We start from the raw sequence: 21,573 nt of genomic DNA on the forward strand, positions 1-21,573 counted from the left end.
TTTAAATATGGATTTAAAGCCATATTTCCACTAGATATGGTATTATAAGATCTTCTATACATTCACCTCATTTTAGCATGAACATTATTTCTAACATGTTCACATGACACAGATTTTGTCTCATCCAAAGCCAAGGCCATTTTACTTTGGGGTTTTTTTCTGATCTACTATGGAGGTAATGTTTCTTATCTTCATCTGGTATATGCCTTGCTATTTGTATAATACATGATGCTTTAGTAGCAGACAGAAAGTTTGAACATTGGGTGTTATATAATAAAACGAAACTCAGTGATGAAAAAAGTAAGGCTCTACATTTAGGCAAGAAAAACCAAATGCAGGGATACAGTATAGGAGTTACCTCACTCAATAGTAATAACTGTGAGAGGGATTTTGGAGTCCTAGTGTGCAATCACTTAAATATGAACCAACAGTGTGCTGCAGCTGCCAAAAAAGCCAACACAGTTCTAGGCTGCATTAACGGAGAGATAGAATCAAGACCACATGAAGGAATGATATCACTTTATAATGCTTAGTAAGACCACTCTTCGAATATTGCATACAGCTTCAGTCGCCACGATGTAAAAAAGATGTTAAGACTCTAGAAAGAGTGCAGAGAAGAGCAACAAGGGGACTGGAGGTTAAAATGGTTATATAAAGAACAGTTGCTGGAATTGGATTTGTCTAGTTGAATGAAAAGAAGGACTAGGGGTGACATGATAGCAGTGTTCCAATATCTCAGGGGTTGCAGCAAAGAAGAGAGAGTCAAGCTATTCTCCAAAGCATCTGAGGGCAGGACAAGAAGCAATGAATATAACTAATCAAGGAAAGAAGCAACCTAGAACTAAGAAGAAATTTCCTGACAGAACAATTAATCAGTGGAACAACTTGCCTCCAGAAGTTGTGAATGCTCTAACATGGAAGTTTTTAAGAAGAGATTGGACAACCATTTGTCTAAAATGGTGTAGGGTTTCCTGCCTAAGCAAGCGGTTGGACTAGAAGACTTCCAAAGTCCCTTCCAACTCTGCTATTCTAATTATAAAAATCACATGGGTATGATGTCAGAGAAGCTGGGATTTACCAAGGGTTTGTTGTCAATTTCTTTTTACTTCTACAAGCATGCCTCCTCCTGACTCCAGTCACCTCCAACTTCCCTCCTTGGCCATTTTGTTTTATGATGCTGGATTAACAGGACCCCAGAAAAGGTGCAGTACAAAACTATATCCAAGAAAACACCAAATATTAGGACCTTGAAGCACTTTATCTAGTGATTTTGAAAATACAACCACTACACAAGGTAGTTCTAATCTCTGTAAGTGAACAAGAAAGGTCCAGGTCTCTCCCTTCCTCTAATAATCTTGATCCTGCAATCCACAAGAAAAAGCAGTACATAAAGACTTGCCTCCTATTCAGAAAATATTATAGGGAGCAATTGGCAGATTTCTCCTCATCCTCTTCTTTGTCCTCCTTCCAGGAATTGTCCCACATCAACTTGCTTTTCAATAAACTGTTAGGATAGTACCCCTGACTGGCCTTGCTACAGTTGCAGAGAATAGAGAGAGCGCAAATTATGCTGGCATGCCCTGTGCAATCTCACAGCCTGGAGCACACCATTTTAAGTCAGCTGTCATGATATGCCCTACATGATTTTCTTAAGACTGAGCGAGATCTCCTGCTTTTCTGTGCCCCTTGAAATCACAGCACAAGTATGGGGAAAGAAACTCCTCTTTTCTTCTTCTTCTTCATCTCTTAAGCTTTTATTTATTTATTTATTTTTGTCAATTGCTTACAAGATAATAGGTATAAGTAAAAACATAGTTATGAATACATGGATACATATAAAAAAATTAAAAATAAAAGAAACAATAGGACAGGGACGGTAGGCACGTTGGTGCGCTTATGCATGCCCCCTACAGACCTTTAGGAAAGGGGTGAGGTCAATAGTAGGCAGTCTAAGGTTAAAGTTTTTGGGGTTTGGGGAAGAAACCACAGAGTCAGGTAGAGTATTCCAGACATTGACCACTCTGTTGCTGAAGTCGTATTTCCTGCAATCAAGTTTGGTGCAATTAACCTTGAGTTTTTATCTATTGTTTGTTCTTGTGTTGTTATGGTTGAAGCTGAAGTATTCATTGACAGGTAGGACATTTCAATGTATGATTTTATATACTATACTTAGATTGGACCGAAGGCGGCGTAGTTCTAGGTTTTCTAGGTCTAGAATTTCGAGTCTGGTGGCATAAGGTATTCTGCAACGAGTAGAGGAGTGGAGAACTCTTCTTGTGAAATATTTCTGGACTTTCTCAACTGTGTTAATATCAGATACGTAATGTGGGTTCCAGACTGATGAGATGTATTCTCAATACTCATTGGTCTAGCAAATGTTTTGCATGCTCTAGTTAGTAGTGTGATATTACCAGAGAAAAAGCTACGTAGGATTAGGTTAACAACTCTTAATGCCTTTTTGGCTATGTAGTTACAGTGGGCTCTACCACTTAGATCATTAGCTTAGATCACTTGCTTAGGCAAGTGTCCATCAAAAATAAGGTTCTAGGTCCAACTGTGCCTCACATAACTGTCAAATGCGTCTGATGAGAGGTTCATCTTCCCTGGCCGTACTGTTATAGTGAGCATAGTGAACTTCATTGATACTAATGTCCCATTCCCAATCAATGGAGATTCCACACGGTTTTGTGGCAGACAGAAAGGGCATCTGGTAATGTGAAAGACACTTCCAGCTAAGCCAAAAAAGGACTCCAGCGACACTAGCCTTCTGAAAGCTCGTTAGCCGCCTTGCTTCCAGTGCCAATGCCAGCCTCTGACACTTACCAATGCAGAGAGGATGCTGAGCATAAAAAGGCTTCTCAGCCACTGCCTCGTGGCACATAAACTGAAGAGGAGGGTAAGCGTTCTCTCCGAGGTGCCACCCGCCCCACGCGAAATGCCTCTCTTCCCTTTCACCACCTGCTGCTAACGACTCTCCTGCCGCCTCGTGCCCTGGGGTGACAAAGCAGGCCGTGCTAATGAGGCAAAGGCGGGAAGCCGCCAGCGATTCCCGCACTAGAGGCCTCGTTTATCCCTTTTCTCTGCACCTGTTCTCTGGGATCGTCATCCTTTGCGTCCATGGGGTGGCCCCCGGGGAGCGCCAACTTCCAGAGAGCCCTGCGTTGCCAGCTCACCTCAGGAGCTGCCCGGCCTCGTCTGAGCTTTCCCACCCGCCCCCTGCCTACCCCCTCAGCTCTCAATGGGCCCTCGGTACACGCCCCCCGACCAGCACCGCTCCTCTGCGATCGATTTCGGAGTGGAAGAGCGCCGAGAAAAGGGGAGCGGCCGCAGGAAGATTAGGCGCTCGCTTCTCCAGGCAAGGAGTGGAAGCGCTTGTGCCTTCAGATGTGAAGGTGTCCCTAGGTGCCTTTGGCCTCCTCCGTTTAAGAGAGCTCTGCTCATACTCCTCCTCCTCCCTGTCTTTTTCGTTCCAGGCAGCCTCTCAACCAAGGCTCCTGGGAAGATCTGTTGAGATACCAGCCATAACTGCTCACATATTCCTGACCGCGAGTGGATCCTTTTCTTTATCCGCGAGGGAGCAAAATCCCCTTTCCTTCCAGGACAGACATCGCTCCCCTCCACATACATACGCACACACCACGCCTCTCCGCAAGCTAATAGCCGATCGGCAGGTTCCTCGATGCCCCCTCAGATTCCCCCCTTCCTGTTGCATGGGTGATTTCACCGTCTCCGAAGTACCGTCGCTCTTCCCGATTCCTCTCTTTCTCTTTCATACACACACACGCCCCCTTTCCGGGCGCCACGGCTACTCCGCGTGTATGTGTGCGCGCGCGTGTCTGTATGTATGGGGGAGAGAGATGAGGTCATCCTCTTTCCTGGCGTCAGTCAGCTGGGTGGCGGCGGCAGCAGCAGCAGCAGCAGCAGAAGCAGCAGAGCTGAAGCAGAGGGGCGGGCCAGGCGGAGAAAAAGATGTGCCGGTGTAAGGACTGCTCAGCAAGCCGCTTCTGTCCGGGGCTGGGTGGGTGAGCTGGGCTCCCTGCAGGCAGGCGGCGCTCCAGCAGCGCCTGCAGGAGCCCGTGGCCCAGCCCCAGCCCCAGCAGGTCTTTGGGAAACCTAAGGAGGAGAGCGAATTGTCCGCTGAGGGAGGGAGGGGGCGGGCGGGCTAAAGGGTGCTCCCGGACTGGGTCCCTTTCGCTGCCGCCGCCGCCGCCGCCGCTTTCCATCCGCATCATGGCCGCGAAGTCGGACGGGGGGCGGCTGAAGATGAAGAAGGGCAGCGAGGTGGCGTTCACGCCACTGCAGAATTCGGAGCATTCCGGTTCGGTGCAGGCGCTGGCCTCGGGCTTTTCCTCCGGCGCGGAGGGCCCCGGCAGCGCCGAGGATGACGAGTCACCTGGCGGCGGCGGCTGCTGCAAGTCCGGCGGCGGGAGTCGAGGGGACGGCGGTGGAAACGGCGGGTGCCGCTGCTGCTGCTGCTGCGGCCGCCGCGGAGGCAGGGCGGCCGGGGACTCGCGGGGCTCAGGCGGAGGCTCGTCGTCGCTGTGCCTGCGGCTAGGCAGGGAGCAGCGCCGCTATTCCTTATGGGACGGACTCTGGATTCTGGCCGCCGTGGCCGTGTACTTTGCCGACGTGGGCACGGACCTCTGGCTGGCGGTCGACTACTATCTTCGAGGCCAGCGCTGGTGGTTTGGGCTCACACTTTTCTTCGTGCTGCTGGGTTCCCTCTCGGTGCAGGTCTTCAGCTTCCGCTGGTTTGTCCACGACTTCAGCAACGAGGATAGCGCCTCGGTGGCTCCTGCCTCCTCCTCCTCGGCCGGACACGGCGAAAGCAAACTGCTGGTGAGCAGCGGCTCGGCCGCGGGGGAGATGGATGCCGGGGCCCGGCCGGCCACGCCACAAAGGCAAGCCTCCAATGCCAGCAAGGGCAACGCAACTAACAGCAGTAACAGCAGCACCACCAATGCGACCAGCACTACCAGTGGAGGAGGGGGAGGTGACGGCTGCAACGGCATCCGAAGCCCCAAGACCAGATCTGCCTCCTGCGCCTTCTGCATCTGGCTGATGCAGTCTCTCATCCACATCCTGCAGCTTGGGCAGATTTGGAGGTAAGACACAAGTTCCTCAAACTAGCTTTTATGAAGTCCCTACACCTAGGCTTCAGCGAAGACACACTCGGGAGGGGGCTTCTGATGGGGAGAAGTGTCCCAGGTGACTCAAAACTTACTATCTTCTAGCCACCTACAGGATCAAAGCCTAAAATAATTGATGACTTGAGAGATTGGAGTGTGGAGGGAGAGGGTCATGTGGCACAGCAAATCTCACTTTACTGTTAGGAGCTCATGCAATAGTGCATAAGTTGCAACTGTGTGTATCAGCCTGTAGTTTTTAATTGACATGAACTGACTTGCCAAGGCAGCTATTCCCTGTGAATGGTTATGTGTGCAGTCAGATAGAATGCACTATCAATGGAGTCACTTACAGCTGAAACACACAATGGAGAATTGCATTGTGTGAGATGCATCTCCTTGCTTTCTGAGATTGGTTGGTTTCAGTCTTACCTTAGCTTAAAGAGGCATAGATATCACCCCAGTGTCTTAAGAGAAAATGCAAAACTTGATGTTTGTTTTAGGAAGAACACATAGAAAACTCCAACATCTTTAGGAGATACCAGCTCATAGTGAAGTAGTGCTCTGAAGCAGAGTTTTAAGATACAGTTGTTATTCCTGAACATTTATGTGTGGTTAAAAGTAACATTGTAAATGGTTAAACAAATAGATTAAAAGCAGATGATTTTGAACTCCTGTCTTCTGTAAAAGTGTATACAAAATACTTAGAATAAGGAAGAACTAAAATTTGAAGCATTATAAAGTCTCCAAAACCTGAGTGTATATTGCATCCTAAAAATCCTGCACATGGATGGATTATTAGTTATTAGTTATTTTTATTCTTTACATAGAAACAGTAGTGGGTGTGAGTGTGGGTGTGTTTAGAGCATTATGACCTAAGATAAGTCTCAAATCTTTATTTTGTATTCAGCATGCCTCCTGTTAATATAATTCACATAGCACATTCTGTAACTATTTTATGCTTATTTAATAAGAATAGGAAACACATTTCTGAACAATTGTTAATGATATTGAAAACGGTTATTTCATCTAATATATTGGTAATTTATAAACCCACATAAAGAACTACATTAAAGATAACAAAAGATTGCTTTAATGTTGTTGATTTAGTTACCAAATATTCAATTAAACTTTCATTCTGGTATATTTAAAATAATATTTCTGAATAACTATACTAGCTAAAATGCTATCATTATATGCTGAATATAATTCAAAATATTCTTATTCTAAAAATAGACCTACATTTATTTGTATTATTCCTACCTATCTTAATAAAATATATTTTTATTAAGTTGGTCACACCCTTGTATTCACTCACACGAAGGAAGCATGGCCATTATCTGGGCTGTTGCTGTGTCCTGGCCTTGGGTGGGGATTGGAACTTGGGAGTCGTATAAGGTTTGAATGCATTAAACAGGTCAATGATGTACCAAGTAGGATTGTTAAGTGTATATTATAATATAAGACTAGGGCTTTCAGGAAAAATTGAGTGAAAAAGGAAGCACTTAAACTAAGATACAATATCTATGCTATATTAAAAAATTAGAAGATAGAATTATTGGTTTTTTATTAAGGTAAGAAATACATTATCTGGGTCAAATTTTGAGGCCTGCCAGCACTATTTATTTTTATTATAAGTAAGGATTTCATTATTTCTTACTCTTCATCCAGAAATATTAACAGGCACTCAGTGAATATTTAATGTGTGGAAAATGAAAAGAATTTTGTATGTACAGGAGTTATGTTAATTGTAAAATAACAATTCCCCCCCCCCCCGAGATGGTTATAAATGATTGTGTTGGTAAAAATGGCAAGCATCATAACTGTTGTGTGATGAAACAAAATTGTAATGTGTGACTAAGTTTCAAAAAGCATATATACATTGTTATAGACAAGTATTCTTATTAAGACAATTTATACTGGAGAAAATGATGGACAGTCAGTTATATGGAAAATTTAATCTTGCTGATAATTCTTTTGCAAATATAATTTCAGTAAAATTGAACTTTAAAAAAATTACTTCCAAGTATCTTTGCAGTGTTATAGCTTTAATTTATGAAATAATTTATTATTGCAGTACAAACGTTTAAATTTGATGGTGAAATTCTATCTGTCTGTCTGTCTGTCCGTCCGTCCATCCATCCATCCATCCATCCATCCATCCATCATTTATCATCTATCATCTAATATCTTTCTATCTGTCACTAAAATGGAATTGGGATTATGTGTTCTTTAAGAGCTCTTTAAGATGAATTTTCCACAAGGCTTTAGTAATAGGATGAAAAAATAAGTGGAAACACTAAAACAAATTGGGGAAGGGTGAACATTAATAGGAATAGCAAATGAAAACTACAATTTCTCTGAAGTGTCTTCACTCAACTGTCCCATTTATTAACATTTCTTTTTGAGTTTAGAAGTTGGTAAGAAAATGGAAAAAAGTGCCCAATCACTACCAAGGTAGAAAATCTACAAGAATACTCTGTTATAATTGGTAAGTCATCAAGGGAAAGCAGGAAACACTTTACACAGGAAAATCACCAGAAGAATGAATAACTATCTAGTAATCTAGTCATCTTTGCAAAAGCCACCTTGCAACTCGTACAACTGAAAACACAGGGTGAAAGGAATGAAAGGGGAAATAAGGCTACATTACATATTTCTTCTTCCTCTTTTCTTCCATTGAAAATTACAGTTTGGGAGAACTTTATAAACTTCCCACATACAATATGTAATTGGTTTTAATTTTGTTAGTTTTTAAGTCATTTGATTATTTTTTTCTTGAATTAGCTACATTCATTTTTCTTTAATAAAAATGCCATTGCTGAAAATATTTAAATAAATGTTTAAATAATACATACATTATTATGGTTGATTGCACAACCAGACAGAAGTTTAGACTGGATTTTACATTTTTATCCACCTTTGCAGTCCTTATCAAAGACCTGGGATAAGCAAATGTTATTTAATGATGTTAAAATATCATTACAAGATGTAAGCTATTCAAGTAAAGCTGCCTTTTACAATTGAGTGGAAATTAATTTTGCTGATACTTATGGTATCCAGGTGGTGCTTCAGATATTTTGGGACTGCACCCAAGGCACCTTTTACTATTGGTACTATCTTTGCTTTCTTCATCCATAGTCATTCTACTTCTATTTACAGGTATTATTAATGAATAATATCTGTAAATAATGATAATAATTTATTGTCATTGTTTTTTCAATTCGTTGTCATTATTTCAATTATTTCAATTATAATATAATACTGTATCAAGCATTATATTATTCACAATTACATTTATAAACTTCTGATGTGAGAAGAAAAGTATTTTTACAGAAACCAGCCAACTTACAGCATGAATTATAATTATAGGAAAAGAATTCAACCAGAGTCGAAAGATCTTGTATTGTGTGAGCAGTACTTTCTTACAGCATTCCAGTTTGTGTGTGTTTTAGAAAGAATACAAGGATGAACATTTTTGCCATATATAATATAGCTGTGCAGTTAATATATATGCATATGAAGATAGTGAGTATAACAGAATAACAGAATAACTTCTGGAGGCAAGTTGTTCCATTGATTAATTGTTCTGCTTCTTGTCCTGCTTTCAGGTGCTTTGGAAAATAGGTTGAGCCATCTTCTCAGCCTATTAGATGTTTGAACACTGCTATATTTGAACACTGTCACCCCTAGTCCTTTTCTTCATTAATCTAGACATACACAATTCCTGCAAACTTTCTTCATATGTTTTAGCCTACAGTTCCCTAATCATCTTTGTTGATGTTTTCTGCACTCTTTCTAGAGTTTCAACATCTTTTTTATACTGTGGCAATCAAACCTGGATGTTTGTCTAAGTCACTTGGAATTTGATTATCTCGTATTATCCAATATATATTCTTAAAATGATTCCATGTAAAAATAAAATTAATTAATTAAAAATTTTAAAATAAAATATTTTCAAGATAATTAAACAATTCAATAAAATTTTAAATAAAATAATATTATAAAATATAGCAAAATTAAAATAAAAACATCAAATGCCTGAGAATCTTCTTTTAAAATGGGTTTCAGTTCATATTAAAAAGAGAATAAATAAGCACTTCTGGGAAATTCTAAGGGGAACTTAACTTTAGAAGTTCTATCTTAGTTTATCAACTTATTCCTAATGATAATGGGATCCAAACAACTGCCTCTGACTCAGACCTCTGGATATTTCTGAATTACTAGAATGTCTAGTTCTAAGAAATAAACCACTAATGTTGCTTGGGGTTAGGAAGTCAGTCATTAATTCCAAGTATTTGTAACACTTTTTATATTTCCAAATGGCATATTCACTCACATTATGCATCCTAGAATCTTTATAAAATAATTGCTTCCTTTGGCATCTTTGCTTTTTAAAAAAGCCTTTATATGTTTGTAAATTAATTGGAAGCAGCATAATTTTTATAATGGAAATAATTTTGCACAATTATTAATTTAGACATTTAGTAATGTCTAAATTAACTGTAAAGGCAAGTCCATGTTCCAATCTAGTAGGATCTCATTGTAGTTTGGTTGGTATTCCTGGGCAAGGTTAAAATCAGAGGGGCTGAATTCAGGTCGTAATTTGTGAGTATTCTAGTTGTAGTATTAGTATTACTCTACCTTAAGATAGACAAGTGGCCTGGCCTAAACCCCTTTCGCATCTAAGTTTGTCTGAGTTCTGATTTGTCTTCTCCTGGTTATTTCTGCTGCTGTATCATAAAATCTTCCTTCCTGTTTGGCATTTTTGTCTTTTGTTTCTTTTCAATTCCATGTTCCTGTTCCTTTCCACCCCTCTTTCCATCCTGATTTTCTCCATTCTCTCAAAACGTGAATTGCAATTACTGTAGCTTCAGGGGTGCAAGGATGTCTAAGAATGCTTAATGGGTGAAATATTGCTATATCAGCATTTCTGATAACAAAGAAGGAAGGAGGGAATTTAGAAAGTTTCCTTTTCTGCAGGGAAGGGCTTTATGTAATTGTTACTCTATTTCTCTCTTGATTCAAATGATTCATGCTTTCCAATAATTTATCCCATGTCTGTTTTACAATAATTCTTTGCGGAGATTGCATTTGCTGTACATTACTAAACAAAGTGTGATTTAAACTGAGGGTGGTCTAACTTCCTGGTGAAAATGGTTTCTGATCACTGAAACAGTACCTTAGCTGATTGACACAGACAATACGTGTTGAAAGAAAACCAAAATTTAAAAGCAAGACTGCAATTCAGCCAGCAAATATCATTTCTTCAGTGATGATTTCTGGCATCTATGTCATCATCCAACCATTATGTCAATATATCAGTAATGAAGATAAACTATATCACCATCATGATGATTGGATGATACCATACTGTGCTATAAATTATTAGTGAGAAGTAACCAAAGGGTTCATTATCTAGTATAATTTTGGCAAGTTTGGCAGCAACAAATTATTAAGTCACTTCAGAGTTATATGAGAAAAAGTAGCAGAAGTTTCAATTTATACCAACACACAATGATTATTTAGTTTTAAAATTGTTGCGCGTGATTTCATGCAGCATAACAGCAACTGCAGTATAAATCTACAATGCTGTAAGTTGCCCAAATCAAATCACAGAAATTTTATGAAGTTTTCTATTGCTCCCGTATATGATGCTTCATTTTACTAAGTTCTTCAAGTTCATATATTAAATATAAACTTCAATGTAGATTTTAGTAATTGGTATATTGTAGTATAAATTATATTTCAGGAGTTTACTAGTTTACCGCACTGCAGGATATACCCTGAATAATATTAATCACTGGACTAACTAGATTATTGAAATACAGGGTATATCTTGAAGTATGTTATACTTAAGGATATTGGCTTAATTGTGGTAAGCCAATATACATTGCAGGGATATTTTGACTTCCACTTTACAGCAATAATTTATATCCTTCTACCTGGGTAAAATGGAAGGGGAAATTAAAGTCACAATAACTAATGAATTAATATTAGTAAATATTGGAGTGCTATAAGAAGTTCAACCACCTTGTATTCATCTTTAGAGCCAGTTTGGGGTACTGGTAAAGGTGCTGACCTAGAAACCAGGAGAGTCTTAAGTTGACTTTAGGCCACTTACTATCTCAGTCCAAACCAACTCACAGGGAAAAGATGAGGCAGGAGTATTAGTTATGTTCAGTGCCTTGAGCTGACCAAAATATTTTTTTAAATGCAGGATAGTAATAATATAATAACACATTTTTAACAAAGCAATTTAATTGTAGAGAAAATACCAACCAATCTCTTTGCCTCAGAACAACACTAATTTTACAAGCATGAATATTTAATGGTTCTATATTCTGGTCTTTCTAGAGGCTGATTTGGGGGCTTGGTTCTTTGGATGATGACAAAAGAAGTTATTTATTTATTTATTTATTTATTTATTTGATTTGTCGATCGCTTACAAAATAATAGGTATAAGTATAAACATGAGTAAGAATACAGAAAATAGGTACGATTAAATGGGGACAATAGGAAAGGGATGGGAGGCAAGATGGTGCACTTATGCACGCCCCTTACAGACCTCTTAGGAATGGGGTGAGGTCAATAGTGGATAGTTTGAGGTTAAAGGAGTGGGGGTTTGAGGATGTAACTACAGTGTCAGATAGTGCATTCCAGGCATTGACTACTCTGTTCTGAAGTCATACTTTCTGCAATCAAGTTTGGAGCTGTTAACATTCAGTTTGTATCTGTTGTGTGCTCTTGTATTGTTGTGGTTGAAACTGAAGTAGTCATTGACTGGTAGGACATTGTAGCAGATAATTTTGTGTACAACGCTTAAGTCCAACTGTAGGCGGCATAGTTCAAGATTATTAAAAGATTATTATTACAAGAAAGTTACCTTTCTTTTCCTCTGACTAAATCTGTTCTTCTATATTAAACTTTGGTCTAATGCATTTTGCTGAAAGAGGAAAATAACACTTTAAAATCCATCTGTGTAGCACAGATGTTTGCAGAGAAATTGGCAACACAGCACCTCCTGCAGGCTGTTATTTTGAAAGTGGAGCTCAGCTGAGGGGAAAGGAACTGAAAGGAAAGTTGATTATATTGTAAACCTTGTCCTACTTCACTTTAGCCAAGTTTTATTTTCAGAATAGCAGTTTGTAGTAAGCCAATTGATTTTGGCAGCTGGGACTACCTTATGCCTAAAACAGGTCCTAGTAGTATAAGTTTTTTGAGGAAGAAGAGATCAGGAAAAAAAAGCAGCAGGGATTTGAGGAGTCATGTTTGTTGTGGTGCATAACAACAGGATCTTGAAAGCTTGTCAGTTTCTCTCTGCTACAGGCCCAAGTAATCTTTTCTCAACTTCTACCCTGACTCTTAATGGTTCATTCATCCTTTCCCATTCCCAAGGCCACATTTTTGTATTTTATCAGAAGTAGCCATAGAATATTATTACACTCACATATTTCCACCATTTATTTTAGGGAAAAAGATCACCCTATTTGATGAAGTATTCAGTTGTGTCTATAAATGCACAAGAACTCTTGGATTATGGTAAATGTCGGAATTTATCTCAGAAAGCATACGTATACAAGTAATACACTGTCTGACTAAGAAACATATAGCCTTCCCTATATGTTCAGTGTGATAGAAAGCCAATTTGTTCTAGTGGTTAAGGCACTAGGGTGGAAACCAGGAAGCTCTAAATTCTAATTCCACCTTAGACATGAAACCCATCTTCAATTATTTTGGGCCAGACACTTTCTCAGACCACAAATTTGGGCTCAAATGATGAACCAGTTGGTCAATTCCTGTAACAATCAATGGGAGAAAAAGAGGATTCTGCACTTATGGAAAAATCCATCCTTTTTCTCTTGAGTACTGTAAATTATTATACCAAAACACATGTATCATATACATGTTAATGGTGCTTAAAATAAAAATAATTTTGTAAAAAGAAAAGACTAACATAACAAAGGTCAATGATATTCCATAGTCAATAAAAAGGTCTTCATATATACCATGATATAATTGCCAAATTATATGAAATTGCGTACTTGCATTATAAAATTATCAAGAATGTAATTCATATTGTGTAAAGGTTGAAGGTGTGTCAAGCACAGTTAGTACTTTAGTACTAGTTTTTAAAAACACAGTAGAACTGAAGGAATTTGGGAATTATAAAAGCATTAAGTTTAATGAACCATATAATGAAGTTGTGAGAAGGTATAATATCTTAGAAAACTGGTAAGCGGTAAAAAAATAGGTCTTTTTTGTATGGCAAAAAACAAACAAATTGTACATAACTTTCCACAAATAAAAGATCTGGAAAATAGAAATAGGTGTGGGGAATTTTGGGGGTGGGGGGTGATCACTGAAACAGTGAATTCCCAAGGATTTTTAAAAGACATTTTGCAATGAAACCACCATAAATGAATGAATAAATTAATCTTTAATGATAAAATCTATATTAACCGTAGAAGAATACTTTATCTACTTTTCTTGAATCTGTTCTTTTAATAATAGACTGACAAATACTAGAACATAAAAGACCAGATTCACCTTGTTTTCAGTATGCTTGCAGTCATTACTCAACAAGCATATTTCTTGAAAGTTACTGTGGATAGATTCCGGGACTGTTGAATTTCTGGTTAAATAAAGTTTAGAATAATAAAAATTAGGTCAATATAAATTAGAAATGTATTCATTGAGTATATCACTACAGGTTGATTCTTTGCCTACAGAATCATTACTGTATGAAGAGTTTTATTTTATCTATGCAAAATTAACAATTTTATCAAGGATGTATCTATGATGTCACTATGAAAACTACATCTTTTAAATCTTTGCTGGACAATCCTGAATACATTTTTTCCTTAAGGGTAGGTTTTATTTGGTATTCATTAGAATAACATCGTAATTTATTTTATTAGCTGATTTTACATTCGACAACTGTAAAAACTTAATTTTGATGGGTAATTTTATATTTTTATGCTTGTATTTTGAACCATTGTGACTTCTGTCCTTTTTGACTAGGAATACTGAGGTACAGTTATTAGAAAGTACATGGGCTTAGCTGAGCCTGCTATATAGTAAATGCTAAATATGTAACATACCTTAATAGCAGTAATTATTTAGTCTTAATTTAATGTTTAGGAGATTGATTGATATGATATTTCAAATACCAATAGGAAAACCTTTATATAAGGGACTTTCTTTTTCACCATGCAAGGTCTTCTTATGCAGATATCATTCTTAGCAAATATTTTAGTGGTGAAGTAAAGTTACTGAGATTATTTCTTGACATTTCTCTCAGTATTAAATTAGAGACCAGACTATGATCATGTGACTTTTCCAAAAAAAATATTCTGTGCTACTCTAGGAATATTTTTATGTCACCATGGGATATTCAGAGTTTAGGGCAGAAATGTTTTCTATACAATCTTCTTTTTTATATTAAGCAATATTTCCATCTCATAATGGATTAACCACAGGCTCAGTCAGCATTTGCTTTTGTCTTTATCCTTCTCAATTCTGTTTGTTGAGTAATGTGACCATAAGAATACAGCCATAACTTGTAGTTTTTTATGTCAGGCCAACTGTGAACCTACTCTAATTCAGAAATAACATATGTTCCTGATGCACCATACATATCAATAATATACAGGTGAAACTCAAAAAATTAGAATATCGTGCAAAAGTTCGTTTATTTTAGTAATGCAACTTAAAAGGTGAAAGTAATATATGAGATAGACTCATTACACGCAATGCAAGATAGTTCAAGCCATGATTTGTCATAATTGTGACGATTATGGCTTACAGCTCATGAAAACCCCAAATCCACAACCTCAGAAAATTAGAATATTACATGCAATCAATAAAACAAGGATTGTACATAGAACAATATCGGACCTCTGAAAAGTATAAGCATGCATATGTACTCAGTACTTGGTTTGGGCCCCTTTTGCAGCAATTACTACCTCAATGCAGTGTGGCATGAAAGCTATTAGCCTGTGGCACTGCTGAGGTGTTATGGAAGACCAGGATGCTTCAATAGCGGCCTTCAGCTCTTCTGCATTGTTCGGTCTCGTGTCTCTCATCTTTCTCTTGGCAATGCCCCATAGATTCTCTATGGGGTTCAGGTCAGGTGAGTTTGCTGGACAATCAAGCACAGTAATCCCATGGTCATTGAACCAGGTTTTGGTGCTTTTGGCAGTGTGGGCAGGTGCCAAGTCCTGCTAGAAAATGAAGTCAGCATCCCCATAAAGCTCATCTGCGGAAGGAAGCATGAAGTGCTCCAATACCTCCTGGTAGATGGCTGCGTTGATCCTGAGTTAATGAAGCACAGTGGACCAACACCAGCAGATGACTTGACTCCCCAAATCAACACAGACTGTGGAAACTTCACACTGGACTTCAAGCATCTTGCAGTGTGTGCCTCTCCATTCTTCCTCCAGACTCTGTGTCCTTGGATTCCAAATGAGATGCAAAAGTTGCTCTCATCAGAAAAGAGGACTTTGGACCACTGAGCAACAGATCAGGTCTGTTTTTCTTTAGCCCAGGTAAGATGCTTCTGACATTGTTTGTTGTTCAGGAGCGGCTTGACAAGCAGAATATGACATTTGAAGCCCATGTCCAGGATCTGTTTGTGAGTGATACACTGACTCCAGCCTCAGTCCACTCCTTGTGAAAGTCCCCAACACTTTTGAATGGCCTTTTCCTGACAATCCTCTCCAGGCTGCAGTCATCCCTGCTGCTTATGCACCTTTTTCTTCCACACTTTTCCCTTCCACATAACTTTCTATTAATGTGCTTTGATACAGCACTTTGGGAACATCCAACTTTTTTTGCAATTACCTTTTGAGGCTTTCCCTCCTTATGGAGGGTGTCAATGATGGTTTTCTGCACAACTGTCAGGTCAGCAGTCTTTCCCATGATTGTGATTCCTACTGAACCAGACTGAGAGACCATTTAAAGGTCCAGGAACCCTTTGCAGGTGTTATGGCTTAATTAGCTGATTAGAGTGGGACACTTTGAGCCTAGAATATTGAACCTTTTCCCAATATTCTAATTTTCTGAGATTGTGGATTTGGGGTTTTCATGAGCTGTAAGCCATAATCATCTCCATTATGACAAATCACGGCTTAAACTATCTTGCTTTGCATGTAATGAATCTATCTCATATATTAGTTTCACCTTTTAAGTTGCATTACTGAAATAAATGAACTTTTGCACGATATTCTAATTTTTTGAGTTTCACCTGTATATTGACACTGCTATAATGAAGTATTACAATTTATTACCTGGTAAAAGAAAAATGTTTGTATTCAAAAAACAAGAAATGGAAAAGAGCATGTAAAGAAACTTTTATCTCTGTTAAATTTTATTTTGCTATTGTCATCCCATTGCTGTGATTAGTTAATATCATTCTGAATGATCTCCTAGAGCAGAGCTACCAAACTCCCAGCCCATGGGCTGGATGGGTCATGTGCTGGCCACACTGATACCCATTTAGCGAAGAGCTGTGCAGTGCTTTAATTTTGATTTGGAAGAGAAGCTTCTGGAACATGCAGAGATGTGAACACAACACTTTAACTTCTATGACTTATTAAATGGCCTACATTTGTTTCAGGATTATTCAACTGCTAAAATGCTTCAAATTAAACCAAATCCTTTAAATCAAATCTGAAACACTTCACAGCCCTATTAGTCCAATTTTATTAGACCAATTTTTTGTCATTGGAAAATTCTATAATCCTTCTTTCCATCTTTTCTTCCAAGTCATTAATAAAAATGTTGAAAAATATATGATTAGCACTAAATCTTGATATACCTCACTTGAGTTCTCTCTCCAGCTGGTGAGGAACTACTGATAAACCACTGCATAAGCACACAATCGTGCCTACCATCCCTGTCCTATTGTGCCCAATTATTAGTTCCTATTTCTTGTATTTAAACTTATGTTTATTCTTGTTTCTGTTATATTGTAAGCTTTTGACAAATAAATAAATAAATAAATAAATAAATAAATAAATAAAATAAAATAAAGATTCTTTGTATATTATTTTCAAATCAGCTGTGTAGCTACTGTGTTGTCATGGTTTGTAACCCATATTTAACTAGATGATAAGCAGAATGCTATGGAATACTTTCACAAATATTTTGCTGGAGTTATTAATATTGAAGTTTAATATATACTAAGCCTATTTGGACATGTACTACTTCTTAGGTTTTTATGTTTCCATGAGATATTAGTTTCAACATTATAAAAACTTCTGCTGAATTCGGGAAGTGAAATCCTAGCATTCCAGGCAGCTTCAAAGATGGATTTCAGAGATTGAAGGTGGGCTACTCAAAGCCCAATGTAATTAGATATAGTTATTTCATCTTTAAAAGAGCAGTCATAGTAGTTGTTAGAATAGATTAATATGAATTTTAGTTTTGATAGTGGGCTTTTTTTTTCAGAACAAAATAATTTATATCTGTCAGAGTATTATGCCATTCCATCTTCGTGGCAAATGAAGTGTTGCTATGTCGCCAACACTCTCAGAGTATATTAACCATAACATACAAATCAGCATGCTTTGTTTAGTAAATTCTCTATACTTTGTATAGTAAATTGTCTAGTAATTTTTTAAAAGACTCTTTTATCATGAGCTGGGAGATTCCATGGGGTGTGAAAAAGCAACTTAACAGAATATATGTGACCCAAGGAAGAAAAAAGAACACTGATCACATCTAATGTGATAGCAAAATCATTTACATAATTTTAATATCACATTGTAAAATTTCAAGATAAAGTATTTTTGCAGTAAAAGATTCAGAATTTTTTAAAAGATGTATTACAAAGTAATCCACAAAGCAATTCTTTGTATAAGATGCTCTAAATCTTCCATGAAAAGGATAACCATATTGATAGATCAGTGGAGCTTAGTAAATCAATAAACATTGATGCAGAGTATCATATGAGTTTTCTATAAGTAATTACTAGTTAAATATATGTACTGTCAGAAATATTATGAATGATTAACTATCCCTTTGTCTTGAGCATCTGAACCTGAAGAACAACACAGCAAAAAAAGAAAGAAATCAATTAATATGACTAGGACAAAAACAGACAATAAAAATAACCTGATGACTAAAGTTTATAAACATTTTTAGAATATCATTATATGACTAGTACATAGATACCAAGGCTTCATATATTTATATAAATAGTAGCTCTACCATTCTTCACCCATTTAAGGTATTTGTTTTCTAAGTTCATTCAGTTGTACATTTATTTATTAATTGATTTTCATTTATTAATCCCACCTTTATTATTTTTATAAATAAATCAAGGTGGCAAACATACTTAATACTCCTTTTTCTATTTTCTCCACAACCAGAAGCCTATGAAATGGGTTGAAAGAGAGAGATTGACTCATAATCGGCTGGCTTTCAGGCCTAAAGTGGGACCCAGAAATCACAGTCTCATGGTTTCTAGTCTGATGCCTTAATTAGTAGATGAAACTGGCTCTTAGAAAACATTAATTAAAAAAAATCATCTAACACTAGTAATATGAGGATGAAATGGAAATTCTGCTTCATTTTTGCTGTGCTTCAGCTACTCTTTAAAAATTATTGGTCTTCTATTAAAAAAGCAATATATCAAATTGAATACATTCTTATAAATTTAAAACCACCCTGATATTTATATAGGCTTATATCAGAAGTAATCAGGTAGCATGAATATCAGTGTGCTGGGAACACATTTATGTCCAACAAGTCACATTCTATTTTAATTATTTTTCTCTTAATTGTTAATGCAAAAGATGAAATGGGAAGGTGACTTCCTGCAAAGTAAGGCTCCAGACTATAGCATGCCTCTTTTTTTAAAGAAGAGTCAAACTCGTGACAGCACGTCATCACATGATGTATTGCACCTTTTTCCCCCTTGCTAAACCAGGGGTGGCATGGCAATTGTGCAGTTATGTACGCCCCTTACAGGCCTCTTAGGAATGGGGTGAGGTCAGTAGTGGATAGTTTAAGGGTAAAGGAGTGGAGTTTAAGGATGTAACAACAGAGTCAGGTAGTGCATTCCAGGCATTGTCCACTCTGTTGCTGAAGTCATACTTTCTGCAATCAAGTTTGGAGCGGTTTACATTGAGTTTGTATCTGTTGTGTGCTCTTCTATTGTTGCGGTTGAAGCTGAAGTAGTTATTGACTGGTAGGGCATTGTAGCAGATAGTTTTGTGTACTACACCTAAGTCCAACCATAGGTGGCATAGTTTCCAAGCCCCAAATTTCAAGCCTGGTGGTATAGGGTATTCTGTTGTGAGTACTCTTCTCGTGAAATACTTCTGGACTTGCTCAATTGTATTAATGTGCGATATATAGTGCAGATTCCAGACAGATGAGCTGTGGTTGAGTATTGGTCTAGCAAAGGTTTTGTATGTCCTAGTTAGCAATTCAGTATTAATGGAGGAGAAGCTTCGTAAGATTAGATGTACGACTCTTAATGCTTTTTTGGCAATGCTGTTGTAGTGAGCTCTGGCGCTTAGGTCATTTGATATGAGTACTCCAAGGTTCTTGACAGAGTGAGGATCGTCAACTATATAAACTATGTGAAAGAGTCAAACTTATCTGAAATAGTATAGGTTCTCCTGCTTGAGCAGAGGGTGGGAATAGAAGATCTCCAAGGTCCCTTCCAATTCATTCTATTCTATTCTAATCTTTCTCACATAGGCCAATTCTTAGAAAATAAAAATAGTATATTCTGCAAAACATTGATTACAGTATGCCGACCTGCTGGAAGGTAAGGAGGGCAGTAATGTAGGGTGGTATAGGGCATTTTCAGAGGCGAGAGGAAATAGGATGCATCCTTACTATTTTCTCACTAATCAGAATAGAGCTAGAAAGGATCTGGGAGGTGGTTTAATGAGCCCTGTAATTATTTTTACTTTATTATTATTGTTATTATTAGAATTTTTGCATTCCTCTTAAACTTAATTAGTTTAGCATACTAAAATTACATTAAAGAGATTGTACTCAGCATATTAAGTTGGGGGGAGGGGAAATCCTATTGTAAACAAAGCAATTAGCAGAGATTTACCAGAGTGAAGCAAAATTCAGTAGGAGATAATTAATGAGGCTGATACAACTCAATAATAACTACTTAGAACTCCAAACAATAGTGTGTGAATGTGTATGTCAGTAGGACATATTATAATTACTGTCAGCAACCATTTGCTCTGGGATAATTAGAAACGTGATAACTGATTATACTGATTACTAAATTAAGGACTATACTATGATTTTTAAATATAACATATCCTTTTCTTATCTGTTTAGTTATACAACAGATACATTGATAAACACATCTATATACTACTAAAACTCTTATTTTTCTTTCTCTTCAGAATCCTGATAACTTAATTTAGACGTAAATGTAAACATACACCAGAAAAAGCTATTTCTTATCTATTTAGTGAGGTATTAAACAACCTATGATTTACCCTATCATGGTTTCAAAGATATTTCCTTACTAAATTCCTCAATGCTTCCAACAATGGCAGAGATTCAAATTCAGAGATACATCTGCCTTCAAAGTTAAACTATATAAAAGAATCAAACATCAGGAGGTGATCAAGTTGACCTCAGGAAATATTTATGACATTTTGTATTATGTCATAAACTGCTTTAAGATAATATTTGTATCACAAAATGTTTTATAATATTTGCAAATTTTCAGTTCCATGGAAGTCATGGGTCCTAGATTTTGGACACAATTTGTAAGTTAGCCCATTTGAGGTACCTTGGTTCAAAAAAGTTTGCCCTATAGAGCACTGTTTTACCTACTGTTTTACCCACTGTTTAAAGTTTACAGGAATCACAGTTTTAGTAGTATATGTTTCTATGGTATGTTTATTTTCAAAATATACATTGTATAACTTATTAGATAAGAAAAGGACATGCCATACATAAACATCATAGCATAGCCCTTAATTCAATGATCAGTATAATCAGTTATCACATATTTCTAATTAATCTAGAGCAAATGGTTGCTGACAGTAATTATAATCTGTCATTAGTCTGCATCTGATGCAGAATCTTGAATTGTTCAAGCTGGACTAGATGCAGATTAATGACTAAGAATTTGCCTGAACCATGACATGAACTTATTAGGTATATATAGGGGTAAGTCACCTTCATTCAATTTTCCACTTATGACAACAATCAAGCAAATTTTCATATTTATTACCATACCAAACCCAACTGCAGAATACATTATTTTTTAAAAGTTACGTGTTGGTTGAGAAGTCTTTCTGTAATTTTAAAAAAAATAACTTAAAAGCTTAGAATCTTTATAGTAGTATCAAGTGCTTTGAAAACAGAAGCTCTTTTGCTGGTGCTTCCAGAGAAAATCCTGTATCCAGAGTTGATACAGGAACCTCAGAAATATGTACTTGAATGCTTA

General features: G+C 37.4%; 1 protein-coding gene across 1 annotated transcript in view; it reads left to right on the plus strand.

The window, feature by feature from the left end:
• Positions 1-3,902: 3,902 nt before the first annotated feature.
• XKR4 (XK related 4) overlaps positions 3,903-21,573 on the plus strand; it is an 85,334-nt gene continuing 67,663 nt past the window's right edge. Inside the window, exon 1 of the mRNA XM_026670302.2 lies at positions 3,903-5,105. Within this exon, the coding sequence (XP_026526087.1) occupies positions 4,231-5,105 (875 nt within the window). The 5' untranslated portion in view covers positions 3,903-4,230. The remainder of the gene's footprint in view (positions 5,106-21,573) is intronic.

The sequence above is a fragment of the Notechis scutatus genome, chromosome 3, assembly GCF_049901735.1.
Source record: "Notechis scutatus isolate UNSWTSFEM ecotype Mainland chromosome 3, rNotScu1.2, whole genome shotgun sequence".
Lineage (NCBI taxonomy): Eukaryota > Metazoa > Chordata > Lepidosauria > Squamata > Elapidae > Notechis > Notechis scutatus.